At 41.6% G+C, this 21,794-nt stretch overlaps 1 protein-coding gene across 1 annotated transcript in view; it reads right to left on the bottom strand.

Moving 5' to 3' along the window:
- Positions 1-240: 240 nt before the first annotated feature.
- The window catches only part of VANGL2 (VANGL planar cell polarity protein 2), a 39,701-nt gene continuing 18,147 nt past the window's right edge, over positions 241-21,794 (bottom strand). Inside the window, 9 exon segments of the mRNA XM_074262324.1 lie at positions 241-4,280; positions 8,224-8,455; positions 10,445-10,580; positions 11,064-11,200; positions 12,605-12,723; positions 12,725-13,068; positions 13,071-13,212; positions 18,255-18,375; positions 18,738-18,998. Coding sequence (XP_074118425.1) covers positions 4,020-4,280; positions 8,224-8,455; positions 10,445-10,580; positions 11,064-11,200; positions 12,605-12,723; positions 12,725-13,068; positions 13,071-13,212; positions 18,255-18,375; positions 18,738-18,808 — 1,563 coding nt within the window. The 5' untranslated portion in view covers positions 18,809-18,998 and the 3' untranslated portion in view covers positions 241-4,019.

Below are 21,794 nucleotides of genomic sequence, written 5' to 3'. Positions count from 1 at the left end.
CCCATGACATAATTTCCTTATAAATCCTTCTACCCAACACCAGATTTCCTTTCCATCTCACCCTCAGGAACTTGGAGCTTAAGCCAAGCTTACATTGCCCTCTGCTGATGCATTTTTATAATCTGATCAATCACTTAGGTCTTTGTGGCTGCAGAACTGTGAAAAATCTAGACTTTCCAGGGCTGACTTCCTGGAAGCTCTTTTCTTACTTCAGTAATAAAGCAATCAGATACCACCCCAAAAAGTCAAATGTGTTTATTTTATATAAAAAAAATTTGTACAGTTTTAGTTCCTATATTTTAAGAAAAAAAATCCCTAAATTTGCCATAATGCTTAGATCCACTGCAAACTGTAAAAACAAGCTTTTTATATATTAAAAAAAACAATTTTACATTTTACAATTTTCTACATGCATGCACAAAGGTCTCAGCTTTGTAAAAAAAAAATTCTAGAATTGAATGGAAAATTCTACATTTACAATCTCACTTGGAAGGGACCTAGTAGTCCCCCTGCCTCCCCTTCCTTTTGCGCATAGGAGAACGCAATAGAACAGTCCTACACCAGGACTGAATCCATCAGCAGGTACTGCCCTAGGGGATGGGCACAGGAAAGAGAAGAAAGACAAACTGACAGACAAGACACCATACAGAGACAGGGGAGCCTATGTGGGTCCAAGAAAGGAAAGCACAAGCCCGCAAAAACAGATGGCCCAGTTGAGGGTTTCTAAAGGTCCATTTGTTTCACCTCATCTCTTCTAACAAAAAAGGGACAGCCTAGGAGTTCCATGGGGGATGTCAGGAAAGAATTTAAGGGCAGGATGAAGGATGAACAAGGAGAAAGATGATAGTTTAAGAAAAAAATAGAGAAAAATGAAGGCAGAAGACACAGAAATGAGCTTAAGGAAAAGCAATCAATGATGACAGATGCAGAATGGTGAGGTAGGTGAAGGATTGAGGCACAGTGACCAGAGGGTGGGAAAGGTGGATTAAGTACATCAAAAAAAAACTAAATGAATGGTTAATGAGTAGGAAAAGTCAAATGGAAACAATGGAAGAAGGGCATACCCTGTGCCTCCCCAAAAGAACTACAAGAAGCTTCTATAAGAAGGAAGAGAAAAAGAATTACAGAAAGGGGAGGAGAGAGACAGAAAGGGAGGGAGAGAGAGAACGCTCTAAGGAAGAGTGTTAATTTTACATCCCACTATTGGTCACAGCCTTAAGACTACTTCCCACAGAGGAGAGATAAAACACAAAACATACATACATACATACATACACATCACAATTCATCCTGATTTTTTTTTAAAGAAAATGAAAACAAAAAGATACCACAGTTGTGACACAGAGGGTCTAAAACATTGCCATTCTCAATCACAGCCCTTAGTGCTTAAGAGACAAGGGGGGGAGGGGAATTAGGGTAGCTTTTTTTTGTTAGTTTTTTTTTTTTTTTTTAAAGAAAAGGAATGAAAAAAAATCACAGTGATTAAAAACATGGCAGGTCCTTTAAAAGAATCATCCACTGCCCATAATCAAGGAAAGCAATAAGGGTCTCAAATACCTTGTCCTTTACAATCTCAAAATCCCATCCTGCTTCCAATACTCTTTCCACCAAGGCAGTGACTATCCATCCAAGACCCCTTTCTAGAAAAGAGTTATTTAGACCAGGAGAGACCCCTCCCACATTAAACTTTGCAGACAACAGATATGTCCAGAAAAGTGGCTGCACCCCAATCCTCTAGCAGTATCTCAAAACTACCTGGGCTTAACCCAGGGACTTGCAATTCTGGAAAAATCAGTCTTGTAATCACCAGGTACAACTTCTGCCTACACAAAGGGAACCCCCCCATACGTCCCTGAGCATTTCCAAAGGGGAAGAGAAGGGTTCAAGGTACAAGTCCAAGGATGGCACTATTCAGAAAGACTCTGTTGGATCAATGGGGCTAAGGCTCTGCCTCCTCTCTCACAAAGTTAGCAGCAGTCTTTGAAGCCCAGAATCACCTTCAGGGTTTCTATTTTAAAGGTAGAAGGTTTCCAAGAGAATGAAGCTGAGGGTGCTCTATCTCTGAATTCCCCAGGCATTTGCACACAAAGGGGGAGCAATAAATGATGCAGGGAAGAAGATGGACCAAAATGGGAGCAAAGCACAAGCACACCAAGCAGGGTATGGACCCATCCCAGCTTCTGGAGCTATACTGATTGGATATGAATGGAAGGATAAGGGTTAAGAGTAGGACATGTTAATGCTTCAAATTCCCATTCCCCTTGCTAAAATTTCCCATACTCAAGCTGACAATCCAAATTCAGAAAATAGGATGAAGGACAATTTTGCCCACATTTGCTTTAAGTGATGAATCCCGCTAGAAACGTTTGGAAGCTGAAGTGGGGCAAGGGACTATGTGATCTCAAAACATCAGGGACTCAGCTCCTGATTCCAGTGTGAGATCAGCCAAACAAAATGGAATCCCCAGAGCATTGAAGTGATGAGATCTCTCAGGTAAAGGGATTCATTTAAATTGAGAAGAGAAGAAGCAATGGGGGCCCTCCCCAACATAGAAAAGTAGCACTTCTGCCCAGGGAAGAAAAGTCTAAGAGGGATATCACAGAGGGAGAAAGGAGATGCTTAGAAGCTCACTCCTTTCAGGTATATCATCACCTGTTTGACAATGGAAAAACCTATCCAGGATAAAAAGAACAGGTTCACTGACTTCCATAGGGGTCTCATCCAAATTCCATGTATCACAGGATCATAGAGTTACAAGACACATTCTGGTCCAATTCTTGTCATTTTATAGAAGAAAAAACCAAGACCTAGAAAGGTGAAAGTCACTTATCCAAGGCCACACAGATAGTAAGGGACAAAACTAGGATTTAAACTCAGGTCCTCTGGCTCTAAATTCACCTCTCTTCCCATGGGTCTTCCCATCCTCTCCAGGCCAACTAGTAACTAAGACAGAGTTGGGGGGGGAAAAATCCATCCCATAGCAAAGAGTTAGGGTAGGGAATTAGGAAAGGGAAGGCAAATGAGAGAGATAAAGAGTAGAGGAGTGTTTCCCATATCCCAGGGAAGAGCCCAAAGGGACCACATTCCTCTGGGTTCTTGCAATTCCATATGAGTGAAGAGATCAGGATAAGAGAAAGAAAAAGGAGAATTCTCCCTGACAAGGCTAGGAGAAAATGAGTTTCCCTTCTGGGAGAGAAAGAGAGAAAAAGAGAGAGATTGTGTGTCTGTTTGGGACCAGGAGATCAAGAAGAGAAGGAATATAAAAGGAAAATAACCAGGAGACAGAAAAGAGGCTATAGTAGCAACAAGAAAAAAAAAAATTTCTGTGGGAGACTCCTGACCCTCGTGACTTGTGCAGGAATTAAAAAGGCCACAGATCCAGGAGTCCTGTTTTCCCCCAAACTCAGAGTTCCTGAGATAATCCTAATGAGACAGGCAGGAAAAACAGCCTCATCTCACTTTGGATGCCAGAGGACTAGCCCTGACCTGGAATGATTTGGCACCATGGTTTGCTGTGATCTTGATTTCACCCCTTGGGAGAAGTACTTCCAGGAGGCTGCTGAAGAGAACTGCTACAATAACCTAGATGGAGAAAGAGGAAGAGGGGTGGAGAAGGAAGAGTAGGGGACAGAAGGGCCATGTCCCTGGTCAGCAGAGACTGTCTTGGTGAGGAGAGAACAGGAGAGAAGAAGAGAAAAGAGGAAAAAAGGAGAGAAGAGGAATCTATTCCCACAGGGCTTGAGGTGGAAAGGAATGGGAAAACCAGGATAGGTATCACTCTACTTGCTGCCCCCACTTCAGGGTGGTCTTTCCCCTTTCACATGGGACAGGGAAGGGAAGAGAGGAAGAGGAGAGTGGGAGTGGAGAGTAAGTTAGGAATTCAAGTAAAAAACAGAGTTGGAGGCAGAAGGGACGGAAGTAGAACTGGCTGAGGCTGAACTTCAAGCCCCCTACCATTGCCCCCAGGAGTCTCCCACAGCCCTCCACCCCCCCCCAACTCGCCCCATTCTGTTGCACAGTTACACAGAGGTCTCAGACTGCAACCTCATAACAAACTTGTGCGATTTTGGGTCCACAAACTCCTCAGACAGCTTGAAGAATGGGACCTTCTTGGTGCTGACCACCAGGCTGAAGTCCTGGCGTTTGAGGAGAAAGACAATGCCATCTTTGAGTCCATTGGTCACTGGCTCTTCGCTTACCAGTGTCCACTGTTTAGCCAGCCAGCGCTCCTTGTGGTACTGGATGGTGGGGCCAGCTGCCAGGTACCGCTCCAGAAAGGCCTAGGAAAAGAGAATGGCACAATATAGTATTGGTTACCCCCACCTCACTGCAGACCCTCCTTTACTCTTTGCAGAAGGGGTTCCCCAAAAGGATCTCCATCCCATAATGTTCCTCTTCTCTTTTTTTTTTTCATTCCTCCTTCATTCTAATTGCAGTAGTCAAGACCAGACCCAGCACAGCAGATAAAAAACTAAACTGGGAATCAAAGGACCCATATGTGAATCTCAGTCCTGACATTTACTAGCAATATATTCCTGGGCAAATTACCCTCTCTGAGCCTCAGTTTCTCACAGAGTTATAGTGAGAAAAATATTTTATAAACCTTATGGCATATCTACATATCAATACAAATATACATACATGTATATATGTGTAAATATATGTGTATATGTATATGTGCATACGTGTATAGGGAGAAGGAGAAAAGTATTTACTAAACACCTATTATATCCCAGGCACTCTGCTAAGCCCTTTACAAAGATGATTTCATTTGAACTTCACACTGACCCTGTGGGTGCACTATTATGAGCCCCATTATATATGCACAATATGTATGCTACCGCCTCCCCAAAAGGAAGGTCTTTGCCTGGATCAGTCATTTCATCAATCACCTTTTTAGATTGATTACAGCCCCACGTTTGTTGTCTGAACTTTTGTGGGCAATGATGATCTGCCTGAATTTTCTCTTCAGTACCCACCTGATCATACCCTCTCTATCCTAGTGATTTTGAATCCCCAGTTGTCATTATATAACTCCCATTCCCTGCTATCCACTACCCATTATCTTGTTCCCATTCCCCTTAACAAACCTTGCCCCAGTGCCACTCAAGACCTACTCACTCCTTTGACTGTGTTCTATGGATAACTTTTCCACATGTAATAAATTTGCCTTCTTTTTAAAACATTTCCTCTCTCATTCCTTCCATCTTCTTGTACAACTGATTCTGTTCTGATGACACAGCTTCCCTGGCCACCCTTTCCAGCATGGGTTGCTCTTTCATTCATAACTCCAGATTCACTGGGTCATTTTGAGTAAGTCATAATTCTTTGATCCCCACTACCACTTCCACCAGCACCATCACTCAGAAACTTCTACTATACAATTCACTCAATCTGTAATACAATTAACCACCTAATCAAGATTTCGAGAGCTATTGCTTAACCTCAAAGACACTCTCCTTCTTTCCTAAGAGTTCCACAATGCCTGGCTCACAGTCTTTCTTTCTTCCTTAACTCCTGCCCTCATACATACATACTGATACTCCCTCAAACACCTGAACTTCTAGTTCCTTGACTTAATTCATTTCCTGTGACCCACTCCACCACCATAGCTCAGCTACACACGAGATGGTCATACCTCTAATGCCATCACGCACAAGTGTTCTATTTCCATATTCATAAACTTTGAAATTATTTTATCTCATCATCAATTTTTTCCATTCCTTACCTACATCTATCATACAATCCCTGTTCTACATCCTTATCACAACCTCAGCTTCTTCCACTGCTCAGTTCTTTCTCAGGCTATCACCCCTTCACTGACTATACTCTCTTCCCTTCCTCATCTTGACATCCTTAATAATCAAGTTAATACCATCCTCTTTTCTTCAGTCATTTGTCCTGTTTATACTGATCTTGCCTTCCTGAGGCCCAGCTTCAGATTTTTTTCTGCCATCTGCTGCCTTCGATCTTATTCATCAAAGGCCCCCCAAAAAACAAAACAAAACAAAACAAAACAAAAAAACAAAACAAAACACCTGAAAAAAAATCATATAAGTATGATGACTGGATACACTGCAGATTTATGTTAAATAATCTCAACTGGATCTTCACTATAGCAAAGAATCCTTTTATATCTCCCTAATGAATTCACTATCTTATTCAATACAACAGCTTTTCCAAACCTTTCCATCCCTTCTCAAACAGCTCATGACTATACCCAAGATAAGACTGCTGCTCTTATTTCAATGAAAAAAAATGGAACTCCTTTCACCATGAACTCCCCCTTTTTACCTGATCTTCACTTAGTACCATTCAGAATCCTTCTTCTATATTCTCTTCCTTCACCCATATGCCATGCCTTTCTTCTTAGGAAAACAAATCCCTCTGCATACCATCTTATTCTACTCCATCTTTACTAGTATATCACCCCTTCTATTAGCTTCACTCTCTTGCTAATCTTCAATTATTATTTCTATGCAAGCAATTTTCAGGTTTATTTCATAACAAGTAGTCCTGCATGTGCAACTGCCTTTAGGATAGGATATCTCAAAGTGAATGTCTCAGACATCTCAAGCTCAACGTGTTCAAAAGAGAACTCATTACTTTTCCCCAAAACCCAGCCTTCTCCCTAACTTCCCTATCACTGTTGAGAGTACCAACCATCTTCCCAGTCATCCAAACTCACAATCTAGGAGGCAGATCAACTCCTCATTTTCTTTCACTCCTCCTCTCCCCCATCTATGTTCAATCCCTTGCCAATTTCTACTGATTCTATCTTTGTAATTTTTTTAATATAAGTCCCCTTTCTCTGATACTGCTATCACCCTGCTGCAAGCCCTCACCTCACACCTGAATTAATCCAAGTCTGTTGGTCAGTCACGGTAGCTCAAATCTGCCCTCTTCAGTTCATACTCAGAATCACAGCTTTGAAACTGGCCTTCCTAAAGCACAAGTCTGATCACATCACACACATCCTCCCCATTCAATAAACTTTAGTGGCTCCCTAATACCTCCAGAATCAAATATAAAATTCTCTGTTTGGATTTTAAAGCACTTAATAACATTGACCTTTCCTACCTTTCCAGTTTTTTTTTATTCCTTAAATATTTTTATTATATATTTATTATATATTTCATTATATGTTTTTTATTCCCTTCCATGTACTCTATAATTCGGTGACAATGGCATCCTTGTTATTCCTCCTCCATGACACTTACCAAATGTGACCTTTTACTGACCATTTTCCATGTCTGAAATACTAATCCTCCTGGTCTCTGCCTCCCGGCTTCCTTTGAGTCTCAGCTGAAACCCCAACTTCTTCAAGAAGCCTTTCCTAATCCCCTAATTGCCTTCCCTCTGAGGTTAGCTCCAATTTATCTGGTACAGATATACATACATATATAGATACAAACACACATGTATGTATGTGTATGTGTGCGTGAGAACTCTGTATTTGCCTCTCTCTGTCTCTTCAGCACAATACCTGGTACATAGTAGGTGCTTAACAATTGTTTGCTGACTTGACATATATGTGTATACCATACATATAAATATGATATTATTATGAAAGTTCAAATAGAATAATATGGTGATATATAGAATAATAATGTGATATAACCTGAGACTCTGGACAAGTCACTTCTCTTTGGACCTCAATTTCCATATATGTTAAATGAGGGTGTTGGACTAGAGGACATCTAATGGCCCTTCCAGTTCTAAATCTATAATGCAATAATATCATCATCCAGAATAGCTGTACTACTCTCCTAAGTATTTGGAGTTGGAAAGGAGAGCAATTCCCACAACTAGCAGCAGAGGGCAAAAAGAGATCACATTCAAGCAAACACTAACACGTCAAAGTGAAAAATTGCCTTTGATTGGAAGACCAAAGATCTTGCTGAAGCAGCTGCTGAGGTCATACCCATACTCTCTGTCTCTCTGTTTCTCTCTGTGTCTCTTTGTCTCTCTCACTCTCTCTCTCTCTGTCCCTGTCTGCACATGACCACAGTATCCTAGATCAAGAACTAGAATAGATTTTAAAGGCCATTGAGTATGACCTGCTTATTTTAATGAGGACAATGAAACCCCCAGAGGGATCATTTCAAATGGCTTGTCCAGAGTCATATAGCTATAAATTGCCTGAGGCAGGATTTGAAAGCAGAACTTCCTAACTGTAGGGCTAGCACTCTCTACTAGGATGGGAGGTAAAACAGAACCTACCTTGGGTGTCATGTCATGAGTGATACAGAACTCTAGATGCTGCAGGATGCTCTCCATGGTGTGATAGGGCTGCTGCTTGGTAGTGCGTAGGTACTTCTGCATGGCTCGTGCCATGGAAGCAAAAATGGCTTGGGCAGCCTCTCTTGGATCCATCACTTCCCTTGGGTTCTTTTGTTCCTCTTCCTGTAGCCTCTTGATGTGTGTGAAGGCCTCTTCCACTGCTACCACCAGTCTGTTTGAGAACAAGACACAGTTCACACTCACCTCTTAAAACCCCTTCAACCTTCTCTCATTAAAGAAGCCTAAGCCTTGTCTAATTTCTGCAACAAGAGGTGATGTTGAGTCATAGCCTCCTAACAGAAAGAGGCAGTATCCTTTCCAGGGAGAACTCTCTAAATAAGGGGACCTCAAAACTTCCTTTTAGAACTCAGAAAATTCTTTCTGACATTTCCTACACTACCACTACAACCAGTAGTAGCTTTTAGCTGTTCTTCTTGGAATAACTACTGTCAATAATGATATCACCACCCATATATATGTAGCTCTTTCTGCTTCACAAAGAATTTTGATCACAATCCTTAAGTGAGGCAGCACAAGAATTTTCAATCTCTATTTTACAGTAGAGGAGGTTGAGATTGAGGTTGTGACTTACATATAGTGATATAACTAGGTGACAGAGCCAGGATTAGGCCTCCAGATCTTCAGGTCTTCCAGTCTTACATCTACACCACTCTGTCTACACATAAACTTCTTAAAACTTTCAATAAGAACCAGTTCTTTTAAGTAAGCTCTTACTCCATTTTCTTCAGGATGAAATTACTCCTGAAACTGATTTTGCATTATCCTTATCCTCCATCATCTTCCAAATTATTCTCCTAGTCATTTTCCTTTCAAATCTCAAATTTTGTTTTATTTTGGTTTTTTAGTTAAGATGAAGTAAAATATTTTTTGACACTATGAGTTCATGACCAGAAAGACCAAAAACATCTTAGATACATACAAAACAAGAATTTGATATTAGGACTCCACAGCAAGGGGTTAGTTACTCTTTCATTTACCCAAAGCCTTGGAGTGCAGGATATAGAAAAGATTGAAAATTAAGTCTCTGAGGAAAAGCATGGTATACTTTGTTTTGCCTCCCGTTCTAATGAATAGAATGGTGATCTTGGAGTCAGGTAAATCTGTTCAACTCAATTTCTTCAGCTGTAAAATGAAGTATTTGAATTATATGATCTCTTTGGTCCCATTCAACTTCGCCATTATATGATCCTACAAGCAAAGAATGGGACACTGCTGAAGGCTGTGTTCTCCTTTCTAATGGAAATGTTAGTAAACCCAGGAGAGCGAGGGTATAGTGAAGTGTCCATAGCAGAGACAACTGGAATCAGCTCAAAGTTCTACTAAGTAGCTAGGTGGTTCAGTGGATAGAAAGTCGAGGCCAGAAGATCTCAATTCAAGTTCAGCCTCAGATACTTACTAGCTGTATGATTCTAGGCAAGTCATTTAATTTGTCTGTTTTAATTTCATCAACTATAAAATGGGGGATAATAACAATATCTACTTCCCAGGATTTTATGAGATCAAAATGAGATATTTATAAAATTTTTAGCATACTGCCTAGCAAGGAAAAGTAGTTAAAATGTTGAAGACCACCATTAGTACCAAAACTAATGATTCTGGACCCTGATACCTGTCCCTAGATCAAATCTAGCCTCTACTTTTAAAGCCACAGATTTTTACCTATTTCTTCTTCCTGGGTACCAACTCCATTTTTCTTCCCAATAAATATAAGCAACTTGTTCCACATGTCTATTCTTTTCAGAGACCATGAAGACTCATTTACAACCTTCATCCCCCAGATGGACAACCTCCCAGTTGAATTCAAAGAATCATCAAAACATAGAGTCACCTAATTCAACCTATACATTTTACAAATAAGAAAACTGAGGCCAGAAGCAGCTGGTGGTGCAGTGGATAAAACACCAGCCCTGAAGTCAGGAGGACCCAAGTTCAAATCTGGTCTCAGACACTTAACATTTCCTAGGTGTGTGACCCTGGGCAAGTCACTTAACCTCAACTGGAGAAAGAAGGAAAGAAAGAAAGAAAACTAAGGCCAAACAAGGATTCTCTAAAGTCATATAGTCTCCATGCAATCTTAGCCCATCCTATTTCATTCACCTTTCTTTACACACATCCCCCTCTTCTTTCCCAGAGCACATACCTGGCTCTACGTTTGCGCACCCTCCGCTCATGCTCTGCCTCTTCATAATAATACTCATTGTGGCTGTTGTCCCGCCTCCGAGCTGCTGCTGCAATCACTGCCCGAGACTGTCCAGTGGAATTGTTGGTGCTGTTCTCTGGGAGAGGGCAGGGAGGCAGAGGAGGGGATCAGAATGGGGAACTGGTTTCCAGAAAGACCTGGGGCTGAGGGCAGCAGCCAGACTATGCAGTCTTCAGGAGGCACTGTCCCCAGCCACCTTTAGAAAAGGGTACCCAGGGAACAGCAGCAAAGAAGGGCCAGGACTTCCAAGGAGATCCATAAGATTCAGGACTTAAATGGCTGAAGGGCTGAGAGTGCCAGGGCTGATGAGGAGCAGTCAAAGGAGGTGAAACCTGAGAGGGCAGGATTGAGGAAGGTAGAAGGAAAGAGAAAGAAATAGGGGAAAGGATCCAAAAGCTGAGACCCTCCACCTGGAGCCAAGGGGAAGGACAGTACAAAAGGGACTAAAGAAAGGGAGTGAGAAGTGGAAGGGAAAGGTAAAACAGAGAAAAAGAGAAGAGGAGGAGCAAAGAAGCCCTGATAGGGAAGAGCAGAAAAGTGGAAGATCCTGGCAGCTCACCCTCTCCGAGGGAGTACACCTTGAAGCCGGACACTTTCTTGGCCAGGACGGACTTGGGCAGGTTGAGAAGGGCAGGGTTGTAGACGGGGAAATCATGGTAATACTTCTCCAGGATCCATACTGCCACACGTTGGATGCTGTGGGGGAGATGGGAGGGGAAGGGAAGGAAGAGAGGGGAGGGAGGGAAAGGGAGAGCACAGGGGAGAGGGAGAGGGGAGGAGGTAAGGGGAACATTCATGGTCACCTCCACTACCAGACAAAGGTGTCCAGAGGGAGGGACACGTCAGGGCAGGGTGTTAAAACAAGAAAGAACAAAGGATGGGGAGAAGTTGCTTCTGACAAGCCCAGCTTAAGGAAGCCACCCTGAGGTCTCTCCCCCTTGGTCTCCTTCCAGCCTCCAGATCAGAGCCCTTTTCCTGGCCAGGTTGTGACAGTCATCTAGTTCCACACTTAAAGTCTATATAAGTGGGACCTTCTAGGAGCTGCCACCAACAGCCTCTACTCATCATGCCTTTGGAATCTCACTGGGCTGAGAAAATTTCCCAAATGAGGGTTGGAAACCAACCGACCTCATATACTTGATCCTAAGGAACAATAAAATGGGAACTCCCAAGAGCATTAGGGTCCAGGGTCAGGCTCAAGACTCAAGTTGCCAAGTTGCCAGATCTTTCTGGCAATGAAGTATCTTTCTCACACATCCTGTCAAAAATATACACATACAGACAAGGATACCTACACACACACAAGTGGACCCAAACAAATATACACACCCTTTCCCAAGTTAACTCATAAGTAGTGCATGACCACTGAACCACAGCCCTCTATTTAGCCTTCTCTAACATAACCTTTTCAAAATAACCTCCTCTGCCTTACCCAGCTTCATTCATTTCATACTCACTGAGTCACCAGAAAGAATATGCTTTTGTGGCAGTCACAACCAAAGGAAATGTAAAAAGGATCCAAAGAAGCCGCTGGCCCATATCCTTCTCCACAGAACTCCTCCCATTCCTTCTATTTCATTCCCACCTTCAGTACTCCATCTCCCCTATGAATTTTGCACCAATTCTCTCTCACCAAAGTGCCTCAGCCTCACTAAATACATGTCCTGATCACTCCCTCAATTCCAACCCATTTGTCCCTCAGTACTTCCAGCTATCCCCTGTGGCCTGTCACCTGCTACTGGATACTACAGCATTACACCCCAGGTCCCCCAGATAAAACTCATGCCCTCAGTCCCCCAGCATTCTTCCTACTCCTTTACCCAAACCCCAACCATATATCTGCATATGCTCTAAAATTCTTTCCTATGCTAGTATTCTTTCCCTGCCTTTTTATAACCCTGGTCCTAACCTAGTGTTATCTCCTATTCCCTTTTGTTTTCTCTCTCTCTCTCTCTCTCTCTCTCTCTCTCTCTCTCTCTCTCTCTCTCTCTCTCTCTCTCTCTCTCTCTCTCTCCTCTCTCTCTCTCTCTCTCTCTCTCTCTCTCACACACACACACACACACACACACACACACACACACACGCTCACGCCTGTTGTACCTGAGGTGGCCAACGTTGTAGAAGCGACTGGCCCCGTCGGTGGAGCGCACAACTTTCAGGGTGAACTGGGGCTGCAGCTGGCGCAGCTCCAACAGGACCACGGCGAGGTAGTGCACAAAAAAGCAGGGCATCCACTAGGGAAACGGCAAACTGCACCACACCCTGATAGCTGCGCTCCCTCGCCTCCAGAATTCTAACCCCGTAGAAGAGCCAGTAGGAGACCACGAGCAGAAAGACAAGCACCATGAGTAAGGCGCGCAGCACGAAGACACGGGGCAGAGAAGCCTTGGGCCGGCGGAAAAACAAGGCCCAGCTGCCCAGCAGCAGGATGAGCAGCTTGAAGGCCACTGAGATGAAGAGTCCCTCGCATGCTGCCCCACACGGCTCCAGCTCTTCCCGCCACAGGAGCGGGGGTAGCAGGAGGAAGGCCAGCGGGGTGAGGAAGGAGAGCAGCGCAAGGGTCGCCCAGCCACAACCCCCAGGTGACGGGAGCAGTCCAGGGGGACGCTGTCCTCCATGTCCTTGGCAATGCGTGTGAGGTCATCGTGGGAGATGCTGTGTTCCGAGGTGCCTGTCACCACCGTAGTTGTCTCACCCCAGTTATCATCCTTTGAGAGAAAGTGGAGAGGAACAAAGGGGGAAATGTTGGGGAGGATAAGGACAACAGGAAAGGAGAAGAGAGGGAAAAGGGCGGGAAGGATAAGGGAAAATGAGAAAACAGAAAGAAGGGAAGAAGTTAATCAGCAAACATTCTGTTACTAAGTATTTATCAAGCACCTACTGGTATTCAACTGTATCAAGCTCCATAGTCAGAGAGATACAAAATACCTTCTGTCCTTAAAGAACTTACAATCAAGAGAAAACAAAAATCACAAGCTCTGGGCATTAAAGAAATGGATAAAAAAAATTGTGGTATATCAACATAATGAAATATAATTGGGCCATACAAAATAATAAATATGATGCACTTAGTACTGCTACATGGAAGGTATTTAATAAATGCTGACTGACATTGATTGGATCCAAAGAACATGATGAAAAACAGCTCCAAAAGACTATAGAAGACTGATGATGAAACATGCTTCTTGCTCTTTAAGAAAGAGGTACAGAAGGAGACATGCATTTTTTAGGCATGACCAAGGTACTGAATTATTTTCCATGATATGCTAATTTGTTATAAGTGAGCAATTTTATTGGGGGAAGGGATAACAGGCTGTTAAAAAAAAATTTTAAGTACCTACAGGAAAATACTTTTTTAAAATTTAAAAGAAGGCACAAACAAATGGAACAATTTTGTTATTACTACTGTGTTAAATTTAATGCATACTATAAAAAAACTATGTATTATAGAAGCTTAAGGCTTCAATTCCAACCTCTTTTTTGGTCCTTTCCCCCTGAATTATTGAATTGTTCATTAAGCTAGTAATATATATTTTTAAATATATCAACATATTTGGGAACAGCTTGGTGGCACAGTGGATAGAGCACACCATCCTGAAGTCAGGAGGACCTGAGTTCAAATCTGGTCTCAGACACTTCTTAGCTGTGTGACCCTGGGCAAGTCACTTAACCCCAGCCTCAGCAAAAAAGATAGTAACATATTTCAAAAGATCTATTGAGCCCTTTCCCTGCCACAATCCTGCATGGTCATTATATCATTATCCCTATTTTGCAGATGAGGAAACTAAATCTCAGAGAAGCAAAGTTACTTTCTCATGATCACAGAGCTAGCAGGTGGCAGTAGACACCAAATCCAGGAGTCTTTACCATACGAACGACATACTAAAAAAATACAGCCACACACAAAAATAAATGACATACATGGCAGTCAATGCCAAACACTAAAGGAATAGTAAAGACTACATGTACTATAGTGTTTGGAAAAGGGAAAATTACTATGGGCTTCTTGGTTGAAGTGGCACCTGAGCTGGGTTTTGAAGAATTCATGGAGACATCAGAGAGAAGACATTCCAAGTGGAAGAAACTTAAAGGGAAAAGTAAAGAGATTGGGGTAAAAAAAAAAAAAAAGAAAGAAAGAAAAAACATGGCAGACTGGTATATAGTTCTATTTGGACATAACAATATTTAAGGGGGTAGTAATGGAGTTTTGAAACAGATTTGGACCCTGAATGCCAGGCTAAAGAATCCAAAACAAAGGCTTTTCCCATTAGACTGAATTCCAGACCTGACAAAACACAAATAGACATTAAAAAAAAAAAAAGCTTATAAACCTATAAGCAGTGAGGAGTCATTGCAGGTTTGAGAGCAGAGGAATGACACAATAAAAGCATTATTTTGGGACGATTGATTGGAGAGGAGGAGGAAAAAGGAGACACAAGATGGACTGAAAGCATAGGAATGGTCCAAAGTTAAGTCAAAGAGGCCAGTTGGGAAGCTATGGCATTAGTCCCTAAATAGGTATCAAATGATACCTATTTAGGTAAAGTTTGCTTTGTGATCTTTCCAACTCTGAAATCTTATGATTCTATCAAAAAGGAAAAAAATTAATTCTCCTCCTTCAAAGCATCAGGATGTTGATGTGTGGTGGGGGGGTGAGGAATTTGGTGTGGAGTAATATGGTGGGAAGATGCCTAGGTATGGAGCATGAAGATCTGGATTCAAATCTCACTCTTCACATTTCCTATCTCTGTGACCTCATAAAAAAATCCCTTAACTTCCCTGAACATCATTTGAAAGCATAAGATCCCCTGTAGGAATATAAGAGACAAAATGTACCACTTTCATAACTACCTTCTCCATTCTCAGGATGCAGATCCTTAGATATGTCCTCACACTCTACTCCATGAGGCCAGCAGGCCAAAAGGTTACATAGTCATTATTAATCAGGCTCCCCAAGAAAATAAGTCTTAACCTTCCAGCCTTATCTACTGAATTTCTGACCTTCCCCTTTTCCTATTTTCTTCATCTGCTCTTAGTACCATACAACTCAAGCCTGTTAAAATGTCATTTGATAAATTGCCACCAGAGGGCTTCAGATTCTCCCCTATCCTCCTACTCACAGGAGCTTCTTAAGCCTCAGAATTTCAACTCTACCATAAACATGACTTTTAGCAGTATGGAAGCAGGGGGCGGGTCCCCATTGCAATGCCTATCCAAGACCCACTTTTTTTGAAGCCTCCAATGAAAAAAAGACATAGTACAGGGCAGAGATAAACCCCAAAAGCTCTGGTTGGAAGTCTGGTTTTGAATCCTTGCTCTTCTATTGATTATCTGTTTAACACTGAGTAAAATTCAAGATTTCTGAGTCTCAGTTTCCTCATTTCTATAATGAATAGACTGAATTAGATTATTCCTAAGGACCCTGACAGTTCTAAATCCTAAATTGGTAGCTTTTATTGCTCCAGAAATTTCTTCTACTTGGCATGGAACTCTGAAAGGGAATATTGATATTGCCTTAAGATTTAAATAACATTTCCATAAAGTAGGGTTAACCCCAAATGTAAGTATCACTATTTTACAAATGAGGATGAGAGTCAGAGAGATCGTGGCTTACCCCAAGGCCATCCAGAAAGAAATAGTAGATTCCTGTAGGGTCTCCCTCCTTATGCTACCTACCTACTGAATCTAAACTACCCTCAAGAGAATTCGGTCCCAGTTCTTAGTTTGCTACCAATTATGAATGAACTTGGGACAAATCTATCCACCGAGATGGATGGACTCTTCAGATCACAGAGAAATAATAAAGACAAAAAGACAAAATGAAATAAGAGAATAAAGTCTTTAAAAAGATATATTGAGAGCAGAATCTTAGGGACAGAAACCCAGATGAAATATAGAAATGAAGAAAACACTGAGAGACAGAAAACTGGAAATAATCAAGAGTCAAAAGAGTCAGAGAGGAGAGTAAGAGAAGTACGGAAGACACAGAGAGATAGGGAGACAGACAAACATGGGGAGAGAGATGGCTACCCACGTTACTTTAATTTTATCTACATGTGGCTGAGTTTCTATGTACAAGAATTTGAAAATGTATGCCTGGAAGTTTATATATGTATCACAGGCATTTGTATTGACAAACAGGAGTATCCAGAAGGTCATGAGTGGTGTTTGTGCCTGAGTAGATTATGTCACTGTGTCTATGAGTAGAGACTAAAGTGCCAACTCCTACATGAGGCCTATCACAATTCCCCCAATTACTAGTGTCCTACCCATCAAAATTACTTTATAATTATTATGTATGACTTCACAGAGCTATAGATTTATAGCTAGAAGGCTATCCTCCCCCTCATTTTATAAATGTAGAGACTGAGGCTCTGAGAGTGCCCATGATCACATGGCTACAGGCACCTGAGGCAAGATTTAAAAGCAAGGTGTTCTGATTCCCAGGATTCTATCCACTCTATCAGAGGCGTCAATTCCAAGAGTGGGCTAGAACCAGATGGAAATATAATTGGGAAATATGTAAAAATAATCATTAAGAATATAACATAACACAGATAATATTAATGTGTGGTTTTCTAAATCAATATTAAGTGGGGATAGATCTTTATGTGCATATTAGTGGCTCCCATTTTGTGGTTGTGATTCAGTTCATGTCTGATTCTTTGTGACCCTATTTGGAGTTTTCTTGGCAAAGGTACTGTAAAAGCTTGCATTTCCTTCTCCAGTTCATTTTACAGATGGGAAAGTAAGCAAATAGGGTTAAGTGACTTGTCCAGCTACTAAGTGTCTCAAGTCATATTTGAACTCAGACTTTCCAGACTCCAGGCCCAGAACTCTATTCCCTGAGCTATCTAGCTGACCTTTTCTTGTGGTTAGGAGATGTTTTGGGAGTATTTTTTTCCCTTGTAATCTTGCATACAGAAAGATATATCTGCCACAGTGTTTATTCAGAACTTTAAGATTTATAAAAGCACTTTATAAAAAGTATCTCATATTTTATCCTCATACTGGAAGGTATGTATTTTATTATATTTCATTTTATAGAAGAAGAGACTGAGCAGTTAAGTGACTTGCCCATTAGTTAGTAAGTATCTGAAACTAGGTCTTCCCTACTTCAAGTATTTTAATCTGTAGCATCTATTTAATAATTGCTTAGTGAATGAACTAAGCTCCATAAAGGCAGGGTCATTTTCATCCCTATACTCCAGCACAAAGAATCATGCTTTGAACATAGTATATTCACTTAATAAATGTTTGTTAAGTTTGTTAAGTCAAGAAAAAAAAGTGGGAGACAGAGATAAAATAAAGAAACAAGAGGAAGCAACTGTACAAGTAGGGATTGTCACTGCCCTGACAGGCAAGAGACCTGTTTAAGTCTTGTCTCGGACACTTCCTATGCAATAACAGACTAATCATTTTTAAGATCTCTAGGCCAGAGTTACATAGGATCATAGATTTAGAAAAAGATGGGACCTTAGAGATCAGGTAATCCAAGTCCCTCATTCTTACAGATGAGGTAAAGCAAGACTTGTCTCAGGTATGAGACAAGCCAACAATCATCCTGAGAGAAAGAGACTGGAGTTAGTCTCAGAAAAGGGCAATAAGTGATGATATGGGATTCTAAAATAGTTGCACCAACTGTACTTTCCTCACTTTTAAAATGAGGGAGCTGAATCAGATGATCTCTAAGGATAATTCTAGCTACAAAATTCTGCAATTAGAGAATCTCCTTCTCATGGCTCCTTACCCGTTCATCCCCTCTGGTTGATTCATTGTCCAGCAGGGGCTCCCCCGGTGCTTGTATTGTAACTGATTTGTCTCCTCGGCTTCCATCCCTGCTCTTGGAACGGTGTCTGTCCCGCCGGTCTCTGTGGTAAGAAGGGAAGGGGGCAGGCATGAAGAGTCAAAGAGGACAAAAATCACTGTCACATTTGGACCCACCTATACTTTATCTGCCCTCTCATTCTGACCAGCTGCCTTATCTGACCCCCCTCCCCACTCTCACTTCTACTTCAGAGAGATACTTCTCTTTCCCTCCCTCCCTCCTCCTTCTTCTTCTTCTCTCTCCCTTTTTTCCTCCCTCCCACTTCCCCTCCCCCCCCTTCTATCTCTCTGTCAGTTTGTCCCTCTTTCTGTCTCTGTCTCTCTGTGTTTCTCTCTGTCTGTCTGTCTCTGGTTCTGTCTATCTATTCAGGTCCCCTGTTTCCTCCTTACTGTCCACCATACCCACCTATGTTTCCGGGAGCTTCGGGAGTGGCCAGACTTGTAGGAGTAGCCGGAGTACTGGGACTCGGTGTCCATGGCCTCAGAGCGCCTTGCCTTGTAGCGCTCCAGGGCCGTGGGCTGGGGCCTCCTTGGGGGCCCCAAGGCCACTTCCTTCAGCTCTGGCTTCTTCAGGCCAAGAGGCACCTTCAGGAAGTCAACTGTCACCCTGAGGGACTCTATTTTGCTGGGCGGGTGGGCTCGTCTCAGAGAAAACCAAGCGGCACTCCTGACAGAAAGAAAGTGGGGTTAGACATGGCAAGGGGGCACCATCCAGGAGCTCAGGGTAAAAAAGATGGAGAATGGGAGACAGGCAAATAGTTCTCAAAGCGTCTGTCCTAACTCCTCAGCTTGTGTTCTTTTCCTCAGAGGACTAAGAGAAGTTAGAGACCACTCAAATATGTAGACAGGTATAAAGATACCCAGAAAGATATAAGGAAATAAGAATGACCCTAGATAGGATAGAGCTGGTATTCAAAGTTTCAAGGCTTTCTGAGTCCTTCCCACTGTTAGCATCTTTTTTCTCAGATTACTTCCTATTTATTCTTATTAACAGACTCATTGATTCCCCCCCTGAAACAGAGCAGCACAACAAATTATGTGCAGAATGGAGCCCCTCCACTTTCAACATCCCATCAAAGGATTAAGATTCAAGGAGAACCTCCAGATCTAGGTGTGGACAAAACCCAGCTGCAAAATCACACCAGCAAATGCCCGCTGGTTATTACCACGTAGATGTCCCACACGCATCTCATACTCAACAAGTCCAAAACAAAGCTTGTACTCTTTCTGACTAAACCCTTCTTTCTAACTTCCCTCTCCATTCCTATTGATGCACCACCTGCTTTCAGTCTCTTGGGTTCATTATGCCAGTGTCCTCTCCTACTCTTCACTCTTCTTCACCCTCCCCCCCACCAATATATCCAATTCAGTGGTCTAGTCAATTCTTCTTCACAACTCTTTCAGAAAACTCTGAAGAACCAGTTTTGGCATGATATTGAGCAAGTCACAACTCTCAACCTCCAGTTTTCTTCCCCAATATAAAATGAAGGGGTCATATTAAATCATTGTAAAGGTCCTTCCCAACTCTAATCTGTGATACTATGATTTCTTCTATCAGTGACTCCACTCCTCTTCTATATTCTCACTCACCATGCCCCTCAAGGAAAAAGCCAGAATAACTTTCTGACAAGGTTATTAAACTTTAGGTATGCTAAATAGGAAAAGTTCTTAAGGCACTAAGATTTGGATGAAGCAGAAGTGCCAAGAGATTCTTCCTGGAGAATCAAGACTATCTGGAAGATCCCAGGATTGGGTGTCAAGTCAATGTTGTCCATTTATAAATGATCCAGAAAAGAATGGGTTCCAAAGATATAATGGCTCATGATAATGACCCTACTATTCCTGTGAAGATCTGAGAAGATTGTAGAATTAATAGAAACTCAGCAATCATCTAGTTCAATCCACATAAGAAATCAAGAATACCCTCAATAACAACTCCATCAACTATTCGTCCAGCCTCCATTTCAAAAATTGATGAAACCACCAACTCCCCATTTCACTTTCTGAACACTTAATTGTTGCAAAGTCTTTTCTTATAACTAGCCAAAATCTGCCTCAGCAGCTTCTACTTTTTGTTCATAATACCCTGAAGAAAGGAAGGAGAAGGAAGAGGAGAAAAAGGCAGCGGAAGAGGAAGAGGATGAGAAAGAGGAAGAAGAAAAAGAAGAGGAAAAGAAGGAGGAAGAGGAGGAGGAGGAAGAGGAGCACGAAAAGAAGAAATCTAATCTTTCTTCCATATGGAAGTATTTCAAACAAATAAAAAGAGTCATTGTAACCCACCTCAGCCTTCCCCAAGTCTTCTCACCAAGCTAACCATCCCTAACTTCCTTCTACCACACATTCTCATGCTGCATGAACTCAAGGGCCTTCCCAATTTTTAGACTCTACTGCTGCAATACTCTCCTTTGTCAAATGTGTTGACTAAAATGTTATATAAATACAGGCTTCCAAAAATGATCTGATTATGGTAGAGTATAGTAAAATGACCACTCCTTTCATTTGCTCTGAATGAAGATGAACTAGATACTGTGCTAGACATTGGAGATAGAAAGTAAAAATTCAATAGTACTTGCCTTCCAGAAGCTTACATTTTACATGAAAGATATAACATGGACATAGAAAAGTGAATACAAAATCAGTTCAAATTGAATAGAGAACAATAATATGTTGGTAAATATTTAACAACCAGCTCTCCATTAAAAAAAAAAAAATAGACTAGACACACTTTTAAGTTTAACTGAATTATTAAATCTTTTCCCATGACTTTAAAATTTTAAAGTCTAGGAAATCAACAAAAGAATTAATGAAACTTTGATTGGAAGTTTTTTTCAAGGTGTAAATGCCCACACTGAAAGTTTAATAATCTGTTTTCTAGGGAGGAACTGGCTCTAGCACACATCTGTTGAATACTCTTAGTCATCAGATAGTATCTATCCTCTAGCTGTCTTCATTCTTTCCCTTCTTCCTATATACTTACTTACTTATCCCCTATACAAAGGATTGTATCCAAAGTCATTTCTCTGGATCTCATTTCCTCAATGTCTCTATTTAGCACACCTAAAAAGCAACGTACTGGGAAGGGTTTGGTTTTTGGTTTGTTGGAGGGAGTGGGGAGAGAGGAGAAAAGGAACAGAGTTACTGCTGAAGGGAATTATAGGTGCAAAGATTCACAGCTGAAAGAGACCTTTAGAGACAGATATTTTGATCTAACCTCTTCTCTTTAAAGCAAGAACAAAACTGAGAAGGTTAATAGAGATAAAGTGATTTGTGCAAGGCCACCCTGATACAGTGATAGACTGGATTTGGATCCACATTCTTTGATTCCAAATCCATTCCTTCCTATAGAACACTGCCTTCTATAGGTGGGATCAAGAAGATGTTGAAGGATTTAAAGCCCAGATGGTCAAGACCAAACTTTTCCCACTGTGAGATAAGTAGGTAGTACGGAAATAGATAGCTGGTC

The sequence above is a fragment of the Sminthopsis crassicaudata genome, chromosome 4 (genome assembly GCF_048593235.1).
Source record: "Sminthopsis crassicaudata isolate SCR6 chromosome 4, ASM4859323v1, whole genome shotgun sequence".
NCBI classification, from domain to species: domain Eukaryota; kingdom Metazoa; phylum Chordata; class Mammalia; order Dasyuromorphia; family Dasyuridae; genus Sminthopsis; species Sminthopsis crassicaudata.
Note: the sequence above shows the minus strand (reverse complement) of the source record. Positions and strands in the feature narration are given on the sequence as shown.